At 39.9% G+C, this 21,476-nt stretch overlaps 1 protein-coding gene across 4 annotated transcripts in view; it reads right to left on the bottom strand.

Annotated features, from left to right (window-relative positions):
* Nucleotides 1–21,476, bottom strand: part of Dmxl2 (Dmx like 2) — a 123,945-nt gene that overhangs the window by 8,438 nt on the left and 94,031 nt on the right. For 2 of the 4 annotated variants that reach the window (XM_028864975.1, XM_028864976.1), the window contains exons 28-37: nucleotides 19,797–20,045; nucleotides 15,695–15,873; nucleotides 11,066–11,196; nucleotides 10,071–10,156; nucleotides 8,881–9,082; nucleotides 7,761–7,878; nucleotides 4,090–4,149; nucleotides 3,186–3,272; nucleotides 2,985–3,106; nucleotides 392–530 (exon numbers count right to left, since the gene is read on the bottom strand). In XM_028864975.1, coding sequence (XP_028720808.1) covers nucleotides 392–530; nucleotides 2,985–3,106; nucleotides 3,186–3,272; nucleotides 4,090–4,149; nucleotides 7,761–7,878; nucleotides 8,881–9,082; nucleotides 10,071–10,156; nucleotides 11,066–11,196; nucleotides 15,695–15,873; nucleotides 19,797–20,045 — 1,373 coding nt within the window. The remainder of the gene's footprint in view (nucleotides 1–391; nucleotides 531–2,984; nucleotides 3,107–3,185; nucleotides 3,273–4,089; nucleotides 4,150–7,760; nucleotides 7,879–8,880; nucleotides 9,083–10,070; nucleotides 10,157–11,065; nucleotides 11,197–15,694; nucleotides 15,874–19,796; nucleotides 20,046–21,476) is intronic. The other 2 variants (XM_028864977.1, XM_028864978.1) reach the window with 1 other exon arrangement.

Genomic DNA, 21,476 nt, shown 5'->3' with positions numbered 1-21,476 from the left:
GCATGTGAGGATTATAAGCATGAACCACTGCACCCAGCTGGTATCCAGATTCTTCAGAGCAGAGCATGAAAGACTAGAGCTCCTTCAACTAGTGACCAAGAAGAATTAATCTTCAGTAATCTGAGGCAATTTTCCAATATAAATAGACATGAACCCCTCTTTGACTTTGTTTTACCATTCTGTGTCTCAGTTTGTTCACCTATAAAATGATACTGGAGGATAGTAACATCCATTCCAAACTGTGGTTGATATGTGAAAGATCATGCACTAGCGAAACTCGAAGTCAATTAGTTATTCTCATCTTTAGGATCACTTCTATGTCAAGTAACTTCAATGTACTGCTTGAGGAACCCATACCCAGAAACCACATGTGTCTAGAAAGAAGACATACCACAGTAGCTCCCGTGCTGGTCTGCCCACTGCCGAGCCATGGCAGAGATGGGGGCGGATGCACCTGGCTCGTAGAATGGGAGGCTGTACCAGGCTGATACAGGGTTGTGGTGGATCCTCGATAGTCAATATCATCTGAACTGTGGAAAACCATAGCATGTTACTCTGGAAGTTTTGTTCTCTCAACACAAATCCAACTAGAGATTTTATACAACCAGAAAAGATTCTCTTTAATGTTTTTTTTCTGAGAATACAGATTTAGTAAGGGTTTACTTTTTTGTTTTGTTTCGTTTTTTGTTTTTGTTTTACAAGACAGGGTTTCTCTGTGTGATGGCTCTGGCTGTCCTGGAGCTTGATTTGTAGATAAGGCTATAACTCACAGAGTGTGCCACAACTGCCTGGTACTTTTTTTTAAATAGTTTTTTTTCTTTGGTAGTTAAACTATTTTAAAAAATAGATTTAAATATCCATTGATTAAAAACTTAGGCACAGATCTGGGCAGTGGCAGCACACACATACACAGTCTAATGTATTATTTATCTCTGTGAGCAGATTTATTGCTACAAAATTAGAACAAGTGTTTGTTTTAGAGTAATTTAACCCTCTGCGAGGATTTATACACAGCCAACGGTTGATGGGATAGGGAGAGACATTTTCTTCAAGTGGTACAGCACTGGTAAGGTGCCAGTGGTCCTATAAAAACCAAAATGAAATCCAACAGGTCACAAACACACAGACAAAAGACAGGAAAGGTGAAGGGGAGCTAGCTGAGAAAATGAAAGGGTATCAGTTGGGAGCAGAGAGGGACAAAGAGCCTAATAATAACATGATTAAAATATATTATGAGTATGTATGAGAACAACATAATAAAAACTTTTTAAAAAGTATTCAGCATGCTGGGCGGTGGTGGCGCACGACTTTAATCCCAGCACTCGGGAGGCAGAGCCAGGCAGATCTCTGTGAGTTAGAGGCCAGCCCGGTCTACAGAGCAAGATCCAGAACAGGCACCAAAACTACACAGAGAAACCCTGTCTCAAAAAACTAAAAAAAAAAAAAAAAAAAAAAAAAAAAAAAGTATTTAGCACAAATTTTATTTTGATTAAACATAAGTATTAAGTGACCTCTTTCACACAGGTAGCCCATATATCAAATTATTTTATTTTACATTTATTTATTTGCTTGGTTTTTATTTTTGTGTATGTGTGGTCTATGTGTTTTCAGCTATATGGACCTATGGAAGGTGCCTTCCTCAATTGCTCTCCACTGTATTCTTTAGAGGCAGGGTCTCTCATTAAACGGAGCACCACATTTCTGCCAGGCTGCATGGCCAGCAAACCCCTGGACCCACCTCTCACTGTTTTGCCAGTGCCAGTGTTATAGGTACTTGCTACTCAGGTTTTGGATGGGTCCTGGGGATCCAGATTCAGGTTCTCATGATTATGCAGCAAACAGTTTACCAACAGAGCTCTCTCTAGTTCCTTTATTTGCTTGTTTTTAGACAAGGTCTTGCTATGCAGCCTAGACTGGCCTTGAACTTGAGATCCTCTTGTATCTGACTCTCCCAAGTGCCAGAATTATAGGTATGAGCCACCATGTCCAACTACCCCTGCCCTCCTGCCCTCCTGCCCTCCTGCCCTCCCGCCCCAGACGCAACTGAACCCAGGACTCCTGAATGCTAAATAGGGGCTCTGAGCTACAGCCCTAACCCCAAATTATATTTTTTAAGGAAATAAGAAATATGATTTTAAAGCTTTGTTAAAGCTTTTCGTAAAAGCTTTAAAGCTTTTCTTAAGGCCTATGGTCCTACTACTTAGGAGTTCAATTTCATGCTCTGCTTCATGGTGGGCTGCAGAGTAGTCAGGGCAACTGAGACACTGTCTTAAAAATCCAAAAACAAATAGGAAAAAAAATCTTAAAATATTAATTTCATCACATAAAAGTGTGAATGTAAGCTGAGGATGGCGCTATGTACTATATTACATGGTTCTATCCACTCTAAACTGTGACTAAAGCCTGGTTATAGACTAACAAAAGGATAAACATGGAAAGCGGGCCCCCAGGGTACCATCCTAAGACATAAAATTCCTGACTGGAGAAAAGCAACAAAAGACAAACATGTAGGAAAAGCCAAAAGTTAAAAAGTGCTGTAAAACTCTTCAGATGACAACTAAAGTTGTTGACATTTTTATCTGCAAAGATACTTCATCAAGTGATAAGCAACATTGCAGAACTAATGGGCCCAATTCAATTAGTCTAAAAATTTATGCATACTATTTTTCTACTTTCATTATCTAGATCAGTTAAATTTACTGACTACTACATACATTTCCTTGGGGTTAAATGTCAAAGTGGCAGTTTTAAACCTTAGACCTCCATAGCAGACATTATTCTGGTTTAAATATTATGAAAAGTTTAATGGGAAAATTATGAGTAATTTATAAATTTTAATATTAGCAAAGACCTTCTACTGTCCACTAAGTCCATTAGGTTTGTTTCTTGCACAGCTGAAGAGAGGGGTATCTTTCTCAGCCCAACAATTCAGCAGGCACTGGCTGAAGACAATGGAATTTATAATTAGTCACAAAGAGACACACCTTTTAGATTCTCTATCATATTCTTCTCCAATCCATATATATGACTGACAGGCCAGCAGAGAAGTGACATCAAGTTCTTGAACATCATGTGTTGAAGCCAAAACAATTTCATTACAGTTTGCCTATAAAGCAAAGGCAGACAATGATTTGGGCAATTTCACCAAAAATCAGCACATTGTTGACAGTGACTACAATTTTTACCTTATTAATAGAAAATGCCATGATCATGTCAGATTCCTTATGAATGACCTTTGCCTTCCCTCCTGGATAGCCCAGATCAGCTTCGACCTACAAAACATTGCTGAGGGTTAGCTGTTGCTCGTGACTCCACACAGATACACACACCCACAGGATTACAGCTGGGTAAGAAGAAAATGTAGCAGCAGCAGGAAGAGGGAGTGGGGGAGCATGAGTGTGTGGGGAATTAGTTTTGGAAATCTGCTCTCATGCTCTGAAGCTCTGTAATCAAACACTCGAATTCTGAAGAATCCCAATGTGAATGCATAGTAATGATTACAAAAGACGGCCAAAATTTTTTAAAATTTACATATTCATTTTAGCTCTTCCAAATATGCACAAATATTCTGAAATAAGTGTGTGTGTGTGTGTGTGTGTGTGTGTGTGAGAGAGAGAGAGAGAGAGAGAGAGAGAGAGAGAGAGAGAGAGAGAGAGAGAGAGAGGGAGAGAATGGAGAGAGAGGGAGGGAGAGAGAAAAGGCATGAGCGAAGGACAGAGTAGGCCATGGAACAGGGAGACAGGGAGAGCCCAGGAAGATGAAGGACAAAAGAATGAAGACTTGTCAGAAGAAGGAGAGGTGTCTGGAGAATCCGAGACAAATGGGAAGCAAGAGAAGGAGAGCCAAGAAGAAAGACCAGCTGTGTTTAAAACAGACTCAAAAAAGTAACAGCAGTGGAGATGAGAACAAGAAAGAGCAGAGCGGAGTGGAGCAGAGCAGAGCTAGACACAGGTGGCTCCTCCCTCTGCTCCAGGCGGTGTGAGCAGCAAGTTCTCTTCCTCAGCTGGGCAGTCACAGTTAGCACGAGAGAGGAGGGTTAGCTCTGAGAACAGCGCAAAGTGAGCTACGGAGACGCGCAGGGGAGACTACCTTGACATGGCAATCTTCTGCTACGGAGTGTTTGACCTGCTCCACATGTTCTTCTACAGACTACATAACACCACACCGTCACAAACGCAAAACACATGCATAAAACAAATCATAGAGAGAATGAAAAATTTCAAGCTAGAATGGTTATCATACAAAGATGACAAAACTGACTTCAAAAAGTCAAATTAGATAAAACAAAGTATCAGATAAACAAAGCAAAAGCAAAACAGGATAACTAAAATTACTCTATCATATACACAGGAAAACAAAAACTATTTCAAAATAAAAATTTATTATTTATATACCATTTATGTAACTTAAAATTCTTCAAACTATAATCTCTAAAATAAGACCTACTTCTTTTAATTTTGTGTTACATACATGTATATATAGATATATGTGCATGTGGTCACATGGAGGCCAGAATTCAATACCGAGTGTCTTCCTCAGTAGCTCGTCGCCTTATTTTTTGAAAGAGGGCCTCTCACTGAATCTGGAGCTCATCAATTACCAGCCAGCAAACTTCCTGGATCCAGCTGTCTCTGCCTCCCCAGTTCTGGGTGTGGAGATATGCTGCTGCATATGGACTTTCCCTGGGGACTGGGGAGTCTGACCTATGTCCTTACACTTGCAGAGGGACTGACTTATGCCTGAGCCATCTCCCCAGTTATATCATTAGTTCCTGCCCCTGCCCCTGTTTATTTTTGTATGTGTAAGGTTTGAAGGACTGAACCCACGGCTTCACACTGCTTTCATTCTTACTTATTAACAAATCTGAATAATCATGTAATCAGAAATTATTCTCCTTGTAAATAAATGTTTGCGAGGATGAGACACAGGAAAGAGAGTACACTTGTTGGCACCCTGCTTGACAAGTCCTAGGGGAGGTACAACTGGAAATATCCCTCTACTACGGGAACCTCAGAAGACATGATCAGAGCCTGAAACTTCTCCCCAGTGTTCCTGATGTGACAATTTCCATTCAAATTCTCTGACCCTCCTTTGAGGACCACTTGGGGGGGGGGGTGTTGCAGCAATGAAGCCTGGTAACAATGAAGCACCCAGGGAAACACAGGAATTCTTCTATTCTAAGAGTGGTTAACTCAGTGAAAGTCAGTCACTGAAGATCGCTTGCTAAGTCAACTAGTTGGTTTGACACATTTATTGATTTGACAAAAGCTTGATTTGTGGAATATTTTTTCTTTAACTTGATAAATAAAGCTATCTTCTTATAATATGTCAAAAATTCAAATGTTTTAGAATTAGCCAACATGTCAGCTTTTGTTTTTAAATATTTTATTTATGTGTATGTATATATGTATGTGTTTTTCAGTGTGTATATACCACATGTGTGGGGGTGACCTTAGAGGCCAGAGACGGTGTCAGATCCCCTGGAGGTGTCAGATCCCCTGGAGCAGGAGGTAGAGGCAGTTGTGGGCTGCCAGACATAGGAGCTGGGAACAGACCTCAGGTCCTCTGGAAGAGTAGCCAGTGCTCTTAACTGCTGAGTGTGTTCTCTCTCCCTCTCTTTCTCTCTCAAAGATTTTTTTCAAGGATTTTACTAATCAATTTACCAAATTTGTTGATCACCAAAATCCTACCCCCAAACCTACAGAGATAAAGCACACCTTTTGGAGATGTTATTTCTGGGCCTAGTGATCAGTTTTTAATCTTAAAAGATTTAATATCCAAAATTCTTTTCTCCAAGAAAACGTATTTTCAATAGATCTGTACTTTTTTGATACAGCAGCCATGTGGCTACTAAAAATTAAAGAAAATCGGACACTCAGTCCTATGGGCCACATTTCATGCTCAGTCACAGGTGACTGCAGGGCGGCACAGAGAGACTACACTGTAGCACAAATCCTAAATGGTCTTATAATAAAAACCCGGAGCCAGACATTGGGGTGAACGCTGAAAGGATCAGAAGACACAAGCCACAGCCACTTCTCACCTCGCCAACTCCTCAACCGAAAGGAGGAGATCCTGTCTCCACAAATCCTCAGACTGAATGCCCCTTTAGTCCTCAGCTGAAAGGCCTCTGAACTCCTGTCTCCTCCCACCTTATATTCCTTTCTCTGCCCAGCCATATCACATCCTGTCTCAACCTTCCTAGTGCTGGGATTAAAGGCATGTGACTCCCAAATCCTGGGATTAAAGGTGTGTACCACCAGTGCCTGGCTCTGTTTCTCTTTTAGGCTGGATGTAATTCAGGGTGGCTTTGAACTCACAGAGATCCAGACTTTTGGATCTCTGCCTCCCGAGTGCTAGGATTAAAGGAGTGTGCCACCATTGCCTGACCTCTATGTTTAATCTAGTGGCTTGTTGTTCTCTGATCTTCAGGCAAATTTTATTTGTTAGAGTACAAACAAATTATCACCACACTACATAAGAAACACAAGACAAGAGAGTCACATCATCCAATGTACAAACGTCAAAAGGGAGATTGAGGAGAATCCTCTCATCCCAACTCCACTGTATGTATTCTCTTCCTACAACCAATACTAAACTCAGACAGCAATCTAGGAAGGAAGTGCCTGATTTATTTCTGCCCACTCTGGTGTTCACTGGGACTGTCCAGTGACATCACAGGTACTACCATGTACACAGATAACAACTGAACAAGAACAAGTGTGGTGGATGCTGTTGGCCTAGGTACAGGGAAAGCCTCAGCAGTTCTACACTTGACCTTGGGACGTTGCCCCATACAGACTGTCCTCCATTTTCACCTTTTTAAATGAAATACAATTCATTTATCTCACAGACTGCTTGCAAATCCTTCAATTGTGTCTGACACTGCTCTGTAAGCTCTGCAGTCTACCCATTGCCTCACAGAAGGCCAGAAGGCATGAAATGCTGAATAAAATGTCTTTCAAGGAAGAGATCCTTTGTCAGCACCTAAATAAATTCCTGATTCTTCTTGACTCATGCATGCATTACTAATATTGACTTAGGAATTACCATATAAGACTAAACCTGCACCTTCATTTTTAAGGGTATTCATCCTTTATTTTGCTTTTGGCATTTCTCTAGTTTATTCTCTCAGAATTTTCTTAAAATTGTTATTTCAAAACCTGTTCATTGGTGTTGGAGAGATGGCTCAGCAATTAAGCATGCACACTGCTCTTGCAGAAGACCCATGTTCACTTCCCAGCACCCACATCAGGAGTTTGTAAACCACCTTAACTCCAGCTCCAGGGATCAGAAGCCCTCTTCAATTAAAAAAAGAAAAAGAAAAAAAAACTTGTTCATTTATAAATTAAAAATAGGTAGCATGCTTAAGGGACTATGTTATGTTTTAAATTACATATTTAAAGGATTGCATCACAGAGTACAGCCATTTATATGTTAGGCTCTGGAAACCATTTACTGCAAAGTTATTATACGTGACAGTCCAACAGCATTTATTTAAAGGAATTACCAATTGCCACTTGAAGATGTGATTTATCATGGAACTTGCACTGTCTCATTGTTTTGAAATGGAAATAATCAAGTTTTATAAAAGCTCACTGCAGCTTGATAAGCTTTGGCTACTACTCAGGATGTCTAAAAAATAACAAGAGAATAAATCATCCAAAAATAAACTTTCAAAATAAGTCAAGAACTAAAATTCAGATACATTAAAAAGAGAGACGAAAGAAAAATTACAACAGAAAAAAATCTTGGAATACCTCACTTTGCTTTCTCTTCTTAGTAAAAATGTATCTAATAAATGTCTCCTGAAGAACTTCCTGTTTGACAAGGAAATGCCAGAGCCGTTTGACAGGAAGTGCAGACGCATCCCGAGATCTAGCAAGTGGACAAATGGTTGACAAACCAATCAGCTCACAGAAAACACAACTTTTGCAGACATTTGTTTTAAATCTTCCAAATGTGTTCAGAGAACACAGCTATAAGCTCAACAAACCTTATGATTTATCTGCCCCTTAATTTTAGTTTTCCTGAAAATAACTGCTTGATCTAGTAATCAATTTTCCAGTGACACTGAATGAACTGGGAGAGACAAATATCAAGAGATTCACTGTTTTCTTTTTAAATTACACTCTAGGCTTTCCAGATAGTAAAAGCACATTGATAAATATAAAGTAACAGACAGCATTTCTAACTGCTTAAGGATATCACCTTGTGAACACTACTCCTAAACATGGCTGGTTCAAAACTAAGCGTGCAGCCAGATACGTTTAATCCGATTTAAATATTATATACTGTGTATATTCATCAAGATATCACATACCAACCTATGAAAATATCATTTTTATGCATTGGTCAAAAATAATTTTTTGAAAGCATGCTGCTCATCAAAAGGGCTGAGGTGGGCAGATAGAGCATCAAAATAACATAAAACCTTCTTTTTTCCTTTATGAAAATATCCACAAAAAGTCAGTAACACTGATTGCAATGTAGATTACTGTCAAATCTCCCCCAAAAGTAAGAAACACAGAAGATGATGAATGACTTTTTTCCTAACTACAAAAGTAATGTATCGCCAGCTAGGAGTCGTGGCGCATGCCTTAAATCCCAGCACTTGGGAGACAGAGGCAAGCAAATCTCTGTGAGTTTGAAGCCAGCCTGGTCTACAAGGCGATTTCCAGGACAGCCAGGGCTGTTAAACAGAGAAACCCTGTCTCGAAAACCAAAACCAAAAGTACTGTATCTATAGAACACTGCTGAAGACTGGCTGCATGTTCACAGTAAAGACTATTCTAAAGGCTACTCACATCCTCTGTCAAACTGTTTCCCAGAAAAGTCAAACCATGCTATACTACCAGAGGGTTCTAAGAAGTTTCTTACTTGAATGGAGTATTTTCAGGTTCCAACATTGCTTTGTTTCGAAGAAGAGCTGGTCCAGCTCCCACTGAGAGGTCAGTTGGGTATGTGTTGACATAGTTAGGGGGTGGACCTTCAAAGTGATCCATTTTCTCCTGCAGAATCTGTTCCCAATTCTCCAAGTTTTTAATGACAGCAATTCCTAATGGTGATGTCACAGGGAGCTCTAGAAGGTAAGAAAATCAGGTCACCACAAATCTGCAAAATCCAAACTCTTAGAGCCAAGACTTCTAAAAATAGACAGATTTGAACAGATCAATCATGTAAGACTATTCTTAAGTTTTAATCCTAATAATTTCAACAAAATGGAAGGCACTAAAATGAGCAGAGACAAACGTCCAGCTTTCCTAGTCTGGATTCTTACTCTTTCAGTCTTCTAGGCAGACTGTAGTTCTTTTTATTTATTTATTTATTTTATTTTATTTCAAAGATTTATTTGTTTATTATGTACACAGTGTCCTGTCTACACACAGCAAAAAAAAGGGTACCAGATCTCATTACAGATGGTTGTGAGCCACCATGTGGTTGCTAGGAATTGAACTCAAGACCTCTGGAAGAGCAGTCAGTGCTCTTAACCTCTGAGCTATCTCTTCAACCCTAGACTGTAGTTCATGTACCAAATTGAAACCTCAGACTGGAGCCTGCAACAGAAGACTTTTCAAAATAGCTAACGCAATATTTTTAAAATATTAAATGTCCTTCTATATAGATTTTGAACATTAACTTAATAGTAATTTATTTTATTTAATAGCTTTGACTTTTATGGTGTTTTGAAAAGGAATGGCCCCCACAATCTCATGTGTTTGAATATTTGGTCCATAGGGAGTGGCAGTATTAGGAGGTGTGGCCTTGTTGGAGTAGGTGTGGCTTTTTTGGAGGAAATATGTCACTAGTGGGTGGGCTTTGAGGTCTCAGAAGCTCAAGCCAGTTCATTTTTGCTGCCTGTGGATTAAGATGTAGGACTCTCAGCTCCTTCTCCAGCACCATGTCTGCCTGCATGCTGTTATGCTTCTCACCATGACAATAATAGACTAAAACTTCTGAAACTGTAAGCTCCAATTAAATGTTTTCCTTTATAAGAGTTGCTGTGGTCATAATGTCTCTTCACAGCAATAGAAATTCTAACTAATACAACTTTCAAATTCCAAACTCACCAGAGAATTCTAATCCAACAATAGGAAAGAAATTCTTGATATTATAAAGTGCCAGCTTAACCATTGTCAAATGCAGAAGAGCCCAGCTGTTTGGGAAGAGAAAATAAAACAAAATAAACAAGAAAACTACTTATCAACCTAGAAACAGAATCACAGAAAAGAGTAGTGATGCCCCTATCAACTGCTTGGCTGAATTTCAACTCAGAAAAGTGGCCTCTGACTTTTATTACACAAAAATGGCTTATTTATAGTCATTGAAAAATAAAATTTTAGGCAAGGTGTGGTAGTAAACACCTTTAATCCCAACACTTGAAAGGCAGAGACAGGTGGATTTCTCTGAGTTCAAGTCCACCCTGATCTACATAGTGAGGAGAAGAAAAGAAGGGAGGGAGGGAGGGAAGAAAGGAAGGAAGGGAGGAAGGAAGAAAACTTTAACAATATCACATTTAGAATATAAGAAAATTATCTAGTAGAAAATATTTCTCATACAGTCACACAAAATGTAGTAGCATATCATTTATCGATGTGTTAAATTCTAAAAGCATGTTATATTTTTTTCCTCAATAAAATGTTAGTTTTATAATGTTCATGGAAACTATTCTAGAAACTTAACTGAAAGGTAAAGAATTCCCAAAATATATCACTCTTAATATAAATTCATGGTAATATTATTTATTTATTCAAAAACAAATTTGAAAGCCAACATTGGTGGCAAATGCCTTTAATATCAGCACTCAGGAGGCAAAGGCAGGTGGAGTTTGAGGCCAGCCTGGTCTATATAGCAAGTTCTAGGCTAGCCAGAAATGCATAGATAAACTTTGTCTCAATTTTTAATTTTTGGGTTTTTGACTAGGCTGGCCTAGAATTCAGAGAGTTCTCTGCCTACCTCTGCTGGGATTAAAGGTGTGAGTTACCTCATCCAGCTGCATAGAGTTATAAATAATATCAAGTTTTTCTGCAAAAGAAGGTCAAAAGAGTATGGGGGGCTTATTTACCTATAAGAATTAGGATCTTGGTGCTCCTGTATTTGTGTGTCTGAAAAAAAGGCATCATCTTCTTCATCATCACTGTGAACACTTTCATCAGAATCATATATGACTCCACTATCAGACAAAGGAAGAAATGGCTGCAATACAAGGCAAAGCCATTGGTAAATATGCAATTTCGTAACATTAAGTACACTTTATATAGCACATATTTACAACATTTAAATGCTTCTAAAGCATTTAAACATACAGTTTTATTCTGATCTAAAACCGAATACATCAAGTTATGTCAATCTAAGTAAAACTTTCTTTAGTAGGTTCTAGATTTACAAAAGTCAAGATTACCAGGGGGGAAATATCTGAGATTCAATAGAATTGTGTAGAGGAAGATCAGTCTGAGCCTCACTTAATTCTACAGAGACAAGATAATTAAAACCTGAGAAAGAGTAGAGAGTTATAATTCTTGTTTTTTCTTCTCCTGTGTCTCTTTCCTCCACTCATGGGCCAGAGCCCAGATGTGTTTTTTTTCTGGTGCTTTGGGCTTTCTTTTTCTTTCTCTGTGGCTCCCTACCTCCCTGTGGCAGACAAGTAGCCTCATGGCTGCCCTCCATGCTTAACTCAAAGCATGGCTTTCTCTATCTCCCTCCTGCAAGCAGTTGCCAAGAACTTTTGTTTCCTGGAGTTTCTCTGCTAAACTCTAACAACAATGTCTGATCCCCTTGCTTTCCAGTCTGTTCTTAAATTCTTCTATTAGCAAGATGGCACCGATTTCCCTAGTAATATATGGTGGCTCAGATTGGTCACTCCAAATGTCTAATACGGTGTGGTAACCATAACGGATTCCAAAGCAGTTTCTCTGAGGACGGGAACAGGTGATCAAATTCCAGGGCTTTAGAAGCCATCTAACTGAGCCCTCATACTGTGATTCCAGTCACTCCAAAGGCTATCACAGTGTTCATCACTCTCTAGTTCAGCCACGGGGAAGAAAACAAAAACAAACAAAAATAAACACCAAGAAAGAGCCCTTTGAGATCTTTGGCAGCAGTTAACTCTGCAGCTCACACACTATTGAGCCGGTATGATAATGAGTATTCAGAGATGGGTAATGTCTGGGGGGCACTCACCAACCTAAGACAGAGCACCTGTGTGGCCTGAGAAGGCATCTCCATGACGGGTAAGGTGAACTGCTGACGTCCCATGCAATCCAAGTCAGAAGCTCATTTTTTAGTAAAAGAGGGACCTGTAGGTCCCTGGCCCCCGTTTTGGGTAACTGTTGCCTTGCTTGCTGACCTTGACCTTGATATCCTCCCTATGCTAACTCCCTGCCAGGTTCCACCCTCCTGAATGCTTAAGGGAAGTTCCCTGTCTGTATATCCTGCATAATGGGCGTTAACAGCTTAGATGCAAGATTGTAAAACATCAGTAGTGAACTTCTGCCCTCCGGGGTTCTCCCATTGTGCTGTAAGCCTATATTTAAGACCTCTTCCCTCCTTCAATAAACAGCATTTGGCATTAAAAAAGAAAAAAGAAAGAAAGAAAAGAAAAGAAGAATAGATTCTCCAGCAAGCTTATCAAACACCCTAATGAACTTTAATCTGGATGTTGTGAAATGTCCTTTGCTCTGCATACCCCTGGCTTTCTACTCAGATCTTACATTAAGCTACTCTATGAACTTATGTCTGCTTCTAGACGGATGCAATCATTTCCTGTTTGAAGGGCTCCAATTTCATAACTTCTCTCTGATTCCTCTATTGTCTTACTTCTCCATCACAACTCTGTGCAGGTGCCAGCCAAGGACTGCCTTTCCGCCCTATACCTGGTAGTTATAAAAATGGAACTACTGATACACTTTTGGCATCCCCCTAGAGAGTGTCACTGGAGGAGTACCCTAATTGCCACATCCTATGACCCGCTCAGCTCAAAAAAACTAGGTAAGATTATGTAAGATTCACCACCACCACCACCACCACCACCACCACCACCAAAGACAAAGACTAAGATACAGCAGCTAAATAAGATGTATGAATCTTATTTTGGATCCTAACTTGCAAACCCAACTATATAAAAACATTTAAGATACAAAGGAAAGTGTAAATGGTGGATACTTGATATCATTTAAAGTAAGTTAATGTTAGTGTGGTTCTTTTTAAAATATGCTCTTTTGAGGTCTGGAGAGATGGCTCTGTGGTCAAGAGTACAAGCTGCTCTTCCAGAGGACCTGGGTTTGATTCCCAGTACCCACATGATGGCTCACAACTACTTGCAATGCCATTTCCAGTAGATCCAACACCTTCTTTTGGCATCCTTGGACACTACATCATGTGCTACGCAGGCAAAACACCTATACACATACTTTTTTTTAAGTTGGGTGTGGTGGCCCACACCATTAAAAAAAATCTGCTCTTTGTTGTCTGTCTATTTTTTAAGGAAAGCACAGGCTGACCTCAAACTGGCACCCCCTTATTCCCACATTCCTAGTACCAGAGCAGGAATTACAATTGTTTGCCACCAAATCTAGCTTTAAAGCACTCTTTTTTAAAAATAATTCATGTATTTATTTTGTGTGGGTGTATGCATGTGTGTGGGCACACGTGGACTATACCACACAGGGCGAGTCAGAAGGATAGCTAAAGGAGTTCTCTCCTCTGGCCATGCAGGTACCAAGGCTTGAACTGGTCACCAGGCTTTGCTGCAAGTGCCTTTTCCCAATGAGCCCTCCTCCTGCCCTCCTCCAGAGCCTCTGACATGCAGATTGTGAAAAAAAATGATCATGTGTGCATGCGTGCCATGGTCAGAGAACAGTGTGAGGAGTTAGCTGTCTTTCCTCTTCATGAGAACTCTTTGTAAAAATTAAATATTGTCCAGGTGTGAGGAGACATGCCTATAATCTGAGCATTTATGGGGTGGGAACAGGAGGACTGAGGCAAGTTAAAAGCCAGTCTACGCAAGGCTATACAGAAAGACCCGTTATCCAAAAACACTAATTATTTATGAATGAAATCTTGTGAGGTCAAATTTGCTTCTAACCCCTCAATGGTAAATAAAGGTAAAACGAAATATTTGTCCAATGAGTTGACAATTTTTGAAACTAGATAATAGATAAGGATTTAGAAATTATTTTTCCTTTTGCATATATTTGAAGTTTTCCATAACAGAAAAAGTTTAATGACAATTATATGGGGGGGAGGGTTGTTTTTGTTTGTTCACTGTTTGAGAAAGGGTCTCACTATGTATTCCTGACTGGCCTGGGACCAGCTATGCAGACCAGGCTGGCCTCCAACTCAGAGATCTGCCTGCTTCTGGAGTGCTGGGATTAAAAGTGTGCACTACCCCACATAGCTAGCTATCTGTTTTTAATGTTATAGAAATTGTTTGCCTTATGTTAATTTTAAAAGCAAAATATAAAACTACATGTAATATTCCAATTATATATATTTTAAATAATAATCCTATTCTTTTTAATGCAGCCAGTCTCAAATTTGTAATTTTCCTGCCTCCACTTTTTGAGTGCTGGGAATATAAACATGCCATTTTCCTGGCATATTTTTTTCTTAATGTTTTTGCATTTTCTAAATTCTTGTAACTTTGTATTAGTCATGAGAAATATCTTAAAATGAAAATAAACTAGCATATTACCATCTATAAATCTTAATGTTGTCACTGTTTATATTAATGATGCCATGGGCTTTATAAATGGCAAGGAGAAATCTTTAATTAGAAAGGCGGGGCCCCAGAGTGCATTTCTCACAACTTCCTAAAGCCTGTTGATGCTGGTATTCTGGGATATACTTTGCAGACCACTAAATAACCAAAAATTCTAAGAGAGCAGCACAGTATACAAAGAAAACAGGTGGTTCAATGCCTCAAGAGTCTAAGAAAATCCGGGCGATGGTGCTCACGCCTTTAATCTCAGCACTTGGGAGGCAGAGGCAGGCAGATCTGAGTTCGAGCCCAGCCTGCTCTACATAGTGAATTCCAGGGCAGCCAGGGTTACTCAGAGAAACCCTGTCACAAAAATAACAAACAAGCAAACACCAACAGTAAGATACGAGGTCTTACTGGCATGCATAGCAGCAAGGTGACTAGAGTGTTAGCTCATACAAGAGAGGAAATATAAGCAAGAGCAAGAAATAAACTCTCCTGCACAGTGCAGAAAAGCAAGTGTTGTATTTTCATGCAACAATACTGTATGAGACAGGGCTAACATCCTGAATCATCATGAGTACAATGATCATAAATATACTGATCTTTAGACCAATTTTCTCTGCTTTGGAGAAACAAAGATGTCATAGCACCTCCCCACAGCCTGATTAATCCTCCTCTAAATCCATGCTGATCATCAACAGGAAAGACTACAGAATAAACAAAATCCCCCATCAATTTAAAAACATGAGTCTATAATAAGTTAATAAACTGACTTCTAGTTTATATCCAACTCCCAAATGATTTTAATTTCTTTCATCTATTATCATTTGATAATTGCTAAGTGTTCCAGGACTATTTGGTTTCTGGACTTGAAAGATTAAATTTTTAAACTGAGGTGACTAACCCAAAAGCTACTCCATCATTTGGCTGTGACACATACACAAGCGTCAATAAAACAGACACATTTAAAGCCTGCACACTTCATACTCTTACCTTTGCAACAAAGTAATCCCACATACTAAGTTCAGGAGGAATAAATTTTTCTTTGTAAGATGGTCTTTCGGCAGGCACTGGTGGTGGGGTAGCATCCTTTACAGGCCTTCCAGGGACCAGCATTCTCATGTTAAATCTCCTTCGGTGTTTATCTATGTCTTCAGAAGGAACAGGAGGTGCTGAACGAGATTTAAAGGTCAGCATTAGTTTACAGACTTAACCTTTCTTCTGATCCTCCTCTTGCCATGCTACCTTCTAAACTAATTCTTTATATCAGAGCTTCTAAACTTTCCTGGCTACTGTGTATCAATATTCCATGGCAAAGAAGCAGGGGGCCATCATCCCATGAAGTAACTTGCTAGACAGACTATGGATGAAGTAATTCCTGTGAGATGTGGTAAGAGGAGCTGGGGAGACGGCTTGGCAGTTAAGAGCACTTACTACTCTCACAGAGGCCCCAAATTTGGTTCCCAGAACCAATTTCAGGCAGCTACATGTAAGTCCAGCTCCTGGAGATATCTCTCTCTCTCTCTCTCTCTCTCTCTCTCTCTCTCTCTCTCTCTCTCTCTCTCTCTCTCTCTCTCACACACACACACACACACACACACACACACACACTTCTAGGCTCTAAGGGTACCTGAACTCAGGCACGTACACACAAACACATGTGCACACACACACACACACACACACACACACACACAAAATTATTTTTAAACCTTCATTAAAGAAATGGTATAATGTGTAAGTATTTACAAGAGTGACTGGGTGATTGTTTCAGACTATGGTTCAAGACTGATTCAAGATCTGGGTATAGTGAAGCACACTTTTAGTCCCAGCACTTGGGAGCCAGAAGCAGAAAGATCTCCAAGTTTGAGGCCAGCCTGGTCTACATAGTGAATTCCAGGACAGCCAGAGTTACATAGTGAGACCATGTCTCAAAAATTAAAAAAAAATAAATTTAAAAAAACATAACCAAAAAAACAATACTGATTCAAGAACATGTAGAGTATAAGGGTATACAAAATATCTTTTTAAAAAAGCAGAAGAACAATGGAAAAGGAGAAAAAACAACCAACCAGAATAAATGGCCAAAGGAGTCTCTGTAAATGAGGGCTACTGCACTTGTGTAGACACCAGCTAGAATGGGAGTAACAACAAGGCCAACATGCAGAATCAGACCAAATCCAGTCTGTGGCTAGGTGCTTACCTATGGGCAGTTCTCAATGAAGCTTCTTAAGCTAGTCCCATGTGTTTGGTTCATTAAGAGGAAGGTAGAAGATGGTGTAAGAAAGGTATGAACTAGTATGGTGAATGGTTAAAACCAGAGGAAGGATTATACATAAAGAAATATCAAAGTCATTTAAAAACTCCAACAGCAATGTTCTCGAAGCACATCCAAAATATTACGAACTTTCACCTGCTTGCATTATTTTTTAAATCTTTTAAAATTAAGGTAGACGTGGTGGTGCACACCTTTAATCCCAGCACTGGGAAGGCAGAGAGGCAAGCAGATCTCTGTGAGTTTGAGGCTAGTCTGGTCTACAAAGCAAGTTCCAGGACAGCCAGAACTGTTACACAGAGAAATCCCCCAAAAAATTAAGGTAGAATTTATGATATAAAACTGAGCTGGGCAATGGTATCATACATTTTTAATCCCAGTACTCTGGAGGCAGAGGCAGGGGGATCTCTGTGAGTTCAAGACCAGTCTGGTTTACAAAGTCAGTTCCAGGACAGCCAGGGCTACACAGAGAAATCCTGTCTTGAAAAACCAGAAGAAAAAAAAGGTGTACGGCCAGTGACATTGACTACAATTCGAATGCTGTACAATGACCACCTCAACCTATTCAAGAGCACTGTCATCATAAGTGGAAACCACAGGCTCTTCTATCTCTGAATCTGTCTACTCTAGACATGTCACCCAGGCAGAGTTAATAACATGTATTTTATATGCTTGCTTTCTTTTGACCTAAGTCAAGGTTCATGCACATTATAGTATATATTAGTACTTCATTCCATTTTAGGCTGAGAAACACTCTACTGGATGCAAATATCACACTATTCATCTACTTGTTTTTTATTTATAAATATGTATTAGAAATTCTAATGGGTTTCTTTTTAAGATTTGTTTTTGTTTTTTAAATTTTTATATTTCACATGCATTGGTGTTTTGCCTGCATGTGTGTCTGTATGAGGGTGTCAGATCCCCTAGAACTGGAGTTACAGACTGCTGTGAACTGCATGTAGGTGCTGGGAATTGAGCCCAGGTCCTCTGGAAGAACAGCCAGTGTTCTTAACTGCCAAGCCATCTCTCCAGCCGCACCAATGGGTTTCATTATGACACTTTCAGACATATGTATAATGCATTGTGATTAATCACCCTCCATTACCATGTCCACCTCCCACTCTGCTGATCCTCTTCCTCTTCTGCTTTCACGCCTTTTCTTTTTCTTTTTCTTTTTTTTTTTTTTTGACAGGGTCTCACTATGTAGCCCTGGAGCTCACTATATAGACCAAACTGGCCTCAGAGGCATAGATACACCTGCCTCTGACTCCCAAGTGGTGGGATTAAAGGCACGTACCACCACACCTGGCTTCATTTCTTTTTGTTTATGTGTGTGTACAATCCAATGAGTTTAATTAGGGCCGCTTGCATAAGCATGGGTTATTTATCCACTTACACTTGATGGCACCCCACATTTATCTTATAAAAGCATCTTTCCCAGGACCTGTACCTTTATTCTACTGCATAGCTGATTCTCCACAAAGTAGCTAGGGTGGCTCTTTAGAAAACCTACGACTGTCATTACTTAAAATCCTCCATCGTTCTCTCTCTTTCCATAGAGCAACAGCTGAGGTCTACAGTATGATCCACAAACCTAAATGGCCTTGTCCCCAGTTACTCCTCCACCCTCACCTTGAACACCACTCTCCCCATTGATGATAACTCTGATGGCTTCTTAGAAAAGGAAGTCAGTCTTCCCTCTGCTCATTGTTCCTTCCATCTGCCTACAGTGCTGATCCTGGACATCACAGACCTCCCTAGGGATATGCTGCAAATGCAACCTGATCAGATCCTATCTCCTCACCATCCTAACTGAAGCGGCCTATGCCCATTCCTCACCATTCTCTTCCCACTGTCCCTGCTTGTCTTGTTCTTGTCATACCCCAGAGACAGAACACTTCCTGAGAGAGAGCACGTTTAGGGGATGAGTGGATATAAAGATGAATGCATTCTCACAAGTTTTAAACACAGACGACTTAATGGAGAGCACTAACACAAACAGGGAGGGAAGCTCAGTGGGAGAACACTTGCTTAATAAGCACCAAGCGCAGGCTTGATCCTCAGCACTGGAGGAAATATCTCCCACTTACCACAAACCAACAACAATGTGACTTGGGAGAAAACCTTTTACATTTCAAGTGCACTGCAATTGGGTGGGCTAAGGGAGGGCTAAGACAGGAGCTGGTGAGTCACAACCTCACCAGCTACACTCAAACGCAGGCACTGAGGACAGAGGCACAAGTGGGTCATGTGAACTCCTACTGTCACTTACTACTTGACTGCAAGACGACCATTCCTTTCCTACACATGAATTAAGGTGCTTTCTGTGTTTTAAGAAAAAAAACCTTCCCTTCCCTTATCCCACAAGCTTAAAAAGTGGGATAAAAAATATAACTTGCCATAATGAAGAAAATACACACGCACGCACACATGCTGTGCACACACCCCTGGAATTTTTAACACCATATTTCCATGACCATCAATTTAATCTGAGGTCAACTGCTATGACAACTCTGGGGACTCCCTCACATCTCTAATGACCTCATTTCCTCTACACTGTCCCTCCCTCACTGTTACCTTTACTGCTGTTTCTTTTTTATTCTCTTCAAACATGTCCTGGTTTTCCAACCTCAAAAATATTACTTCTATAAAAAGAAAGGTAAAAAAAATTCTAGCTTTACTCTAATTTTAGCTATTTATTATCCTAAAAAGAATTAATACATTCTTAAGGTAAATAGCTAAGGCATTAAAAAATCTTATTTTAACTTTGGAAGTTATTTATCTTTATATACAGTATTTGTATCAGATTTATCTTACCTGTAATACTTTCTGATTGTCTCCGAGGCTTCACAACAAGTTTCACACCCCCTCCAAAAACAGCAGCCCACATTCGATTATTTAATGGGTGGGCTGCAAGCCGAAACAACTCATTGGAGGAATTTGTGGCAAGTGCATGTATCAGTAAACTTAAGTAAACAGCAACAACAGCTTCACACAACAGAACATTCAATTTTGGCTGGTCTTCATCTTGGGCAGAACTCAAGAGATTAATAAGTGAGCTCACACCTGTAACAGCATAGAGTGTCATAAAAACATCAGTATAAAGTACAAACAGAAAAAAGGTACACATACTTGCAGTTTAACTAAACTAAGTACCTATTCCTATAAAATAGCATTTTTGTAATGTAAGTATAAATAATTAGGGGAATGGATTATAATCTATAGGATGAAGTAAGAGTCATTTATAGCCACAAAACTTGTCAGTTATAGACTACAGAGGAAAAGACGAAGCTCTTCCTTACAGTAGCATTCCAACTTTATAGCTGCGGCAGTTTGAGTGAAATGGCTCGTGAGTGTGGCACTATTAGGAGGTGTGGCCTTGTTGGAGGAAGTGTGTCCCTGGGGGAACTCTGAGGTTTCAGAAGCTCAAACCACGCCCACTGTCACTCTCTCTTCCTGCTGCCTGCCATTCTAGATGTAGACCTCTCAGCTATCTCCCCAGTACCATGTCTGCCTTCATGCCACCATGCTTCCTGCCATCATAATAATGGGCTGAACCTATGAACTGTAGGCTAGCCCCAATTAAATGTTTCCACTTATAAGAGTTGCTGTGATCATGGTATCTCTTCATGGCAATAAAACCCTAATTAAGACAATGGTGAAAGAGAATAGAATTAGGAAGTCTCCATATAGTCACTCCACAATCTTTCTGACTCAGACAGTAATCAGCACTGTATGCTAAAACTGTGTATTTTATTACTTTAAATGTTACTAATTAATTATGAAGGAAGAAAAGCAGTAACTTTATAAAGGAAAACTGACAAAAACACCTTACCAAGCAATCAAGTTAATAACAAGTAACAGTAGGTGCCTCCAGATACTTTACAATGAAAAGGGCACATTTTTTTTTCAATTTCTCTCTCAAAAATAACCTGAATCTAACATTAAGTGAAAAATTAGAAAGGCCCCAATTTGAGGAGAATTCTTTTGTTTTGTTTTTTGGGTTATTTTTTTTGGTTTTTCAAGACAGGGTTTCTCTGTGTAGCTTTGCACCTGTCCTGGACTAGCTTTGTAGACCAGGCTGGCCTTGAACTCACAGAGATCTGCCTGCCTTTGCCTCCTGAATGCTGGGATTAAAGGCGTGAGCCACCACCGCCCAGCGAGGAGAATTCTTTAAAACCGACCATATAGTCCACAATCTTCAAAAGTGTCAAGGTCGGGGAAGACAAAAAAGGAGGGGCCAGACACAGTGGTATTCGCTTGAGTCCAGCACTCAGGAAGCAGAGGCCGGACTGAGCCATCATGCCTAGCAAGACTATACCAAAACCCTCAAAATAGAAAAAAGGGAACAAATAAAAAGTGGAAGTGAGGGAGGAAGGAAGGGAAGAGAGGAAGGGGCGTGGAAAAGGAAGAGGCTTTAGTTGTCACTCAAGAAGACTAAGGGGATTATCACAGCCAAATGTTCCATTGGCCATAAAAAAGGGGCCAACGTGATGA

Source organism: Peromyscus leucopus, chromosome 7 (genome assembly GCF_004664715.2).
Source record: "Peromyscus leucopus breed LL Stock chromosome 7, UCI_PerLeu_2.1, whole genome shotgun sequence".
NCBI classification, from domain to species: Eukaryota; Metazoa; Chordata; class Mammalia; order Rodentia; family Cricetidae; genus Peromyscus; species Peromyscus leucopus.
Note: the sequence above shows the minus strand (reverse complement) of the source record. Positions and strands in the feature narration are given on the sequence as shown.